Raw genomic sequence first — 7,354 nt, forward strand, 5'->3', positions numbered from 1 at the left:
AACAGGGCTAATCTCACATTAATCTTAATTTCACTTGCATAGTCCCCGCCCGGTCACGTTTACCTGGCTGGTCAGATAGGGAGTTCTGACTTTCTATTCGAGGTACGTGTAGTAGTCTTCATGTTAAAATGCCAGCTTTATCATTGTATTAATAGCAGCAATTGTAAACATCAGGTGCAGATAACCCCAGCTCTGAGTACCTAGATCCGTGGAAGACGGGGTAGATCCCACCTGTAGAGGTAGGCGTTGTTTGTTTGCCCGTTAGTTCTGTATTGAGTCTTATTGAAAAGGACGGGAGTGGGGGGGGGGGCATTAGAGCTGCGCCATAATTGGCAGGTGTGACTATAATAGTGGTAGGATGAAACAATTAAGTATATATCATATTGAAGGTCACGTCTGGATATTTGGATTTTGTTCTTTGTTTTTTTGTAACTTTTCTTTTTTTTCAGGATAGTTTGCTACTGTTTTGCTTATAGCCTGTTCTTGCCTTTTTGTTTCCTTTTTGTTCTTGTTGCTTTTGCTTAGTTCTATTTAGTGTTATTTTTGTCTCTTCTGGTTCAGTATATTTATTTAACTTATTTGTGGTACTGCTTTATTTCTGTTGTGAAGTGAACGCACTGCGCCCGCATGATCCTGTCGACTGTACTTAATGCTGTCTCTGCGCTCCTTATACTTATCCGGGCTGTAGCCTACTGTTGGGGGCTCTGGTCATCTGGTTTGCTGTGCACCGGCATGCAGATGAGTATTGTAGACACCTAGGGGTGTTAGCTTACGGTGTGTGTATGCGCGCAGTGGTGGTAGTGCTGTGAATACATGGTTAAATAGAATTGGATAAAGCCTATCCTGCACCAGTCAGCCTGGCTTGTTAATTATATCTTTTTTTTTCTTTTGTAAGAGTGAGAAATAATTTAAATCTACAGCATGGCATGTGAGGATCTGCGTTTGGTGTTTTAAAATCTCAATACCTGCTTTGGCAGTTATTAATCTGCTTTTATATTAATTAAGTTGTCTCTAGTTGTAATGCAACATTGCTGCTCTTTAAATTTATCTTTTTAAATAAATTTTGATACAATTTGCACTTGAAGCCATGTCTCTGTTTAATTTTCTTTACACATCTGAGATCTGCATTTCAGTCACCTTAAAAATGAAAGTGGTGATAAAATGATCCAAGTGGAGAACATGTACTTTCACCTTTTGTGTAGACTAGACTAATGATTGTAGTTTTTTAACCTCTTAACACCGCTTAAGCCAGTTGTAAGCGGTAGCATCACACAGTAATGAGTAAAAGCAATTAGCACAATTTGGCCAATTGGAGATGATTGGAGAGGTTCGGGGACACCAGTGACACCACAAAGGTGAGGTCTGGAATTTTACACAGGTTGAAAAGACGTAGAAGGTATGTGGTGTTCTGCATAGTTGTGGCATAAAGCATGTCCTAATTATTGTTATTCAAATATGACTCATTATAGATGAGGACCAAAAACACTTTTTTGAGCCTTTTTTGAACTGATGTAGTTTTGTTTGTGTTTTGACCACATGCTAAACAAACACATTTCCAGAAACTAGAAGATGTCACTTGTCAAATGAAGCATGTACACGTATCATGGCCTTACAGATCTTCTGTTATAAGCTTTTCCATTTCAATGTTCCAAATAGGCGAAAATTCTATAAAAAGGGTGGATGTTAAAGGGTTAAACAGTTACTTTAAATAGTTGCCATTAATGATAGAAGTCGTAGGTCTGTTCAAAAGAAAATCCTACAGACAGTGGTTGACAGTAACTAATTTCATTTACTGAAGTACTGTACTGAAGTACAATTTTGAGGTACTTGCACTTGAGTATTTCCATGTGATGCTACTTTATACTTCCACTCCACTACATTTCAGAGGGAAATATTGTACTTTCTACTCCACTACATTTATTTAACAGCTTTAGTTACTCTTGAGATGAAGATTTGATGCAATGGATAATATAACAAGCTTTTTAGATACAACACATTGTTAAAGATGAAACCAGTAGTTTCCAACCTTTTTGGCTTTTGACGTCTTACAAAAAGCAATGTGTAGTCAGGGTCACATTTCAGAGATGCTGCTGCTGCTTCTGCATTACTGCCAACTACTACAATGGAGTGTGGACCAGCGTTTCTACCCCCTTTTACACCATAGATGTATTAAACAAAACAAACATGAAAATAGTGGAATAGACTCCCTAATCCAGTGATAAATACATTTTCTAGACTCAGTGACTGTCAGAAGATACTATTTCTTGTGCACAGAAAATATACAACTTGTTAAAGTATTTACTGCAAAGTATATGATGCATCTAAAACATTGGACAACAGAGAAGGGATAAAGTTTATTATTCCAGAATTAAATATAATGTCAAATGAAACGGTTAGTGATGACTTAGCAGTATATACAGAGGAACTGTTAGCTACTCTACTCACTCTAAGCTGGATAGAAGAAGTCAAACCAATCAAAGTTTTGATAGGTTGATTCCAGTAGAACACTACCATGTTTTAAATAAATGCAGTCAGATACAAAGCATGACATAGTACTTGACATAGCTCAAATAATAATCATAATTAAGAGGGCAGGAATAGAAATTAAATTCATGTGGATTTCTGAACATATTGGTGTGGATGAAAATGAGCTGGCAGATAAATATGCAAAAGAAGCAACCAGAAAAAGAGAAATAAGTACGGTTGTAAAATATAGCAATGCTGAGGTTAAAAGTATAATCAAACCAGAAATGAGAAAGAAATGGCAGGAAGAGTAGGATATAGGAAATAAGGGCCAAATAGAAATATAAAGGAGGAGACATTATATCAAAGATGAGGTTTGGTCTCAACAGTCTGAACAGTACATTAAACATCACAGACAAACACTCCAAAGGAATCACATGACACTTGGTATTACAGAAATGTTGCAGAGGGGTTCAGGTGATGTAGGGTACAGGGATATTTTCAGATTTTTAGAAAACACAGGAATTAATAGAAGAACTGAATGTAATAGTATAGTAACAGTTGTGATCTACACTCAAATCCAGTAGGTGGCGGTAATGCGCCTAAAAGCTGTTTGTCGACCGCCATTAAATAACTATAGAAGAAGAAACAGCCCGTTCTTCTGGTGCTAGAAAGCTGCTGTTGTAGAAAACAGTGAACCCGAGACATTAGTAGCGTTGAGAAAGTGTTCATTTGTTACTGTCGTAAGTGATCATTTGTTACTGTCGTCTGTAGGTAAGTGTTCATCTGAATGAACTATTAACGTATTTACGCTTCACCACGAATAACTCTGCTAATATCTGCTGCTGAGCTCATAGTGTTAGCTAATTTATCTGATGTTCGACTAACCGTCCCAGGTTCAAATAGCGTTTTTATTGTTGGATTTAAGCTAACCATCGGTTTTAGGAGAAGAGGAGATGTTGGTACGAAGCAAGAAACACATATTTATTTCCATTCACTCACACGTGAGACACAAATAAAACAAACACATCCTGTCAGTAGAAATGTCTCATGTGCATTCAGTGTCTGAGCACTGAGGTTAATTAACATGCTCATCTGTAACGTTACACACTATAAATGCAGAAATACAGGTTTTTATTCAAGTGCAGATGTTTGTTAAACAGTTAAAGGGGAAACATACAGAGTGAAGACACTACTGTTAACTGTGTGCCCTTGTTATATGTGGACAGTGAATATATGTGCAAATAACTCAACAAACTAATACTAGTAGTTTTCTTTTTGTGTTAATTTTCTACAGATGTACCTTAACATTACCACAGGGATTTAAATCTGTGTATAATCAGTGGTGTTTGGTTTAGAAGTGCATTTTTATGGTGATTTGCTTTTATATTTGCGTAGTTTTCCTACACTACACAAATATACACTCTAAGTATTCTCAGTCAACTTATTTCAGGATCTCAAAGATATAGAGCTGAAACATTTAGTCCATTGATAGATTGAGGGAAAGTTAGAAAGAAGGGCTACTACTTTAAGAGTAGAATCATTTAAGTCTGTTTTCGAGCAAAAATATCAAATGTTAACTACTTCCAGCTCCTCGGTTGTTTGGATTAGTCTGATATTCTTCTTATGTTGTAGTAAAATACATTTCTTTAGATTTCAGCAAGCAATTTTAAGATTAAACTTTGGGTTTAAGGAAATTGTGAAGGGCATCTTTCACTAATTTATCACATTTTATAAACAAAAATGATGAATCAAGGAAATGATAAGTAGAAAAAGAGGTAATAATAATAATCAGTCAGTGGCAGCCCTAATATGGTGTGTGTTTGTGTTTGTTTGCACTTGACTGGGTCAAAATTGGGGTCTTTCATCAGCACACACACACCAAATCCCCAATTAGACTTAATTTTTATTGAATTCGACATGCTCCAAAATGTATTTTGGTCTTAAAATCTCAATTGTCCCTAAAATTGACTTTTTTCATAAAAATTGTGTAAAACTCTGCATTGCCCCCTAGTAGAAGTGTGTGGAATTGCCTAGGACCCACAGGTAACCCCCATTATGCCTGATTATAAAGCCATGTAGCAGCAATTCAAGAACTCCCTTTAGTCTAAACATGCAATGACACTGTATTTATACTGTAAACTTATACTGTACATTTAAACTAATATTTTTTATTTATACTATTCTTGCATTTAACACATTTATACATCCCATTTCTCAGAATTATTATTTACACTGTTATATATTGATGTAAGATGCACATATTTTTTTTTTTTACATATCTCTTATTTTCTTATTTTTCTAATTTCTATTTTTTCTGTATATAATGTTATATAATGTTATTTTTATTTATTTATTTTTTAACATATTTCTTATTCTCTACGTTCTTATTAGTTCTCTATATGTATATATATTTCTATTCTTGAATGGGAGCAACTGTAACGTGACTTTTTTTCCCTCTGGGATCGATAAAGTATGACTGATTCTGATTCTGATGATAGCTTAGCAAAATACAGCTTGGCTCTGAAATGAACATTCCTACAGCAGAACGTTAGCAATATATATATGTGAGTGCGTGTGTTCAGGCTGGGGGTATCATGTTCTTATACAATCTGACCACAGTTCCTCAACTTATGTCTACTACTCTGTTTCCTCAGCTTCATTATCTGGGCTTCAGCACACATATCCACACACACTCTGAGGGAAATGACAGAGCCACGCAACCCAGGGATGTCCTCCATCCCTCAGACAGCCCCTGTACACACTGACTCCACCTCCCCGGCCGTAGAGATGGACCCAGTAGAGTACACCCTTCGGAAACGGCTCCCCCGAAAACTCCCCAAAAGACGGAACGATGTCTACGTCAACATGAAGACTGATTTCCGGGCCCAGCTGGCACGTTGTCAGAAACTGCTGGAAGGTGGGGGTCACAGGGAGATCTGTGTCCATGGCCTGGGCCTGGCCATCAACAGAGCTATCAACATTGCCCTTCAGCTGCAGGCCAGCAGCCAGGGGGCGCTACAGCTGGCAGCCAACACCTCCACAGTAGAGCTTGTGGATGACCTGGAACCTGAGGACCCTGATGAGGCTGGGGAGCCCATGACACGTACACGCAACAACTCGGCCATTCATATTAAGGTTTTCTACCCTGACCCACAGTGACTTGGATAGAGGTTTCCCTGATGTGTGTCAGGCAGAGGTTCTCTATTAGTCCTGTTTGTTGCCTCATTAATCAGTAGACACATATTACAGAGTTATCTGATGGGGCTGAGTGTGTGGAGACCTATGATGGCAGCAGCAGAATGGAGCGACATACAGTGTGTTGGCTGTACATGTATCAGTAAACTGTGTAGGAATACTCCAGTTGGACTGAATATATTATGCTCTTTTGTCACGAGTTTTGTGTCTTGTCAAAAATTGTTAGTGTCATCACTTTTTTATGTTTGCATGTCTTGAAGCAACAGTGATGTTTGCCAGATGAAACCTCAGTGTAATTTAATACTTGTAGACATGGCTGTGCCAAATGTAAATGTACAAGTGTCTTTAATTTAAAGGCCTAAGAGCTGCACAAGTGTTCACAGTTTCATGTCTGTTTTTAAATGTGGAAATATTTAGGAAAAACTGAGAAATCCTAAGTTTACAATTCAGGCAGGTGTTGTTGTAGTGAACGTCCACTAGATGTCAGTAGTTTGCTACACATACACATGCCAGGATGTTATCATTCAGCAACCTTGCTTCCATGGCACCATGTGGCAACAACTTACTCTCAAATAATGTTTATAGCATGAGTTCAGCTGAGGGTTAGAGAGACTGTCAAAGTCTATTTAATTTGGTTTCAGATATTTAACTGCAGGTGGTGTTAATGTGTTAATGGGCAGCTTTCATGAAAACTATGTGTTTGATTTGTGGACAAAAATAAAATTAGCTGGAATGTCTAATTCTTAAGCATTTATTTAACTATCATCTAGATTTGGTGATAGTTACTGCTGAATGACACTAACCTGCTGAATGACACTAACCTAAAACCAATGAAGACTGTTATAGCATCTTGTATTTAAGCATCTGAACTGCAGTAACTTGTCTATTAACATAACTGACTGGAGCAAGACACAGATAATGAATGAAAGGACAGACTTCCCCTTGTTGTGTTTCCATCTATCCTTTCTTTATCCAACAATAATATTTTGTATTTAAATAGCAAATTATACAGTGATGGGACAAAACAATGCAAAAAAACAGGAAAGAAAACATGTACAAACATCCTTAAAAACATCTTGCACTTGCACAACACGGTATAAAAATACGGAAAACAACAAGGAAGAACACTTAACTAGTTTGAAATGGTTGAGCATCCACTTTACAGAAAGCCGCAGGTTCCCAGGACTAACTGATTGCCTTTCTGCCGGCTGATGACGAACAATAGAGAGGGGGCAGAGACAGTGTTAGCGTCAGATTCTGGAAAACTATTTGCACTTACAGGATGTGAACTGTAATGGCAAAACATGGCTGGCTATCAGTGTAGACTCTGGTTGAGTGTTGGTTAGACAGATAATAACAAAGCAGCTTCACAGTTCTCATGTAACCCTCCACCCTCCTCCTCACTGACCTTTTGCTCCCTCGTTCACTGTAACTGAACCACTGCATTAACTTTATAGTCCTTCTTTCTGTTATTTGGAAGAAATACTCAGTGTGAAACAAACAGCTAGTTGGGTACATACAATCTTAATAAAAAAAAAAGGAAGACAGCAGCGTTGCACATGTTGCACATCATTGCAAATGATGTCAACAAACACCTTTGCGCAAGTGTTCAGTGTTACACATGAGAACATGAGCCCAACTAAAATCCTAAAGATCCAACACAAAAAATACAAAGACTGGAGCTTAAAAGTAG

At 37.6% G+C, this 7,354-nt stretch overlaps 1 protein-coding gene across 1 annotated transcript; it reads left to right on the top strand.

Annotated features, from left to right (window-relative positions):
* Window positions 1-3,104: 3,104 nt before the first annotated feature.
* Window positions 3,105-6,401, top strand: pop7 (POP7 homolog, ribonuclease P/MRP subunit). The gene is made up of 2 exons (XM_067578930.1): window positions 3,105-3,237; window positions 5,121-6,401. Exon 2 carries the CDS (start codon window positions 5,170-5,172, stop codon window positions 5,623-5,625), a length of 456 nt encoding a protein of 151 aa, XP_067435031.1. The 5' UTR covers window positions 3,105-3,237; window positions 5,121-5,169; the 3' UTR covers window positions 5,626-6,401.
* Window positions 6,402-7,354: the final 953 nt, after the last annotated feature.

The sequence above is a fragment of the Thunnus thynnus genome, chromosome 22 (genome assembly GCF_963924715.1).
Source record: "Thunnus thynnus chromosome 22, fThuThy2.1, whole genome shotgun sequence".
NCBI classification, from domain to species: Eukaryota; Metazoa; Chordata; class Actinopteri; order Scombriformes; family Scombridae; genus Thunnus; species Thunnus thynnus.

Coding starts and splice junctions, on each gene's coding strand:
- pop7 (XM_067578930.1), top strand. CDS start 5,170: ATGACAGAGCCACGCAACCCAGGGATGTCCTCCATCCCTCAGACAGCC.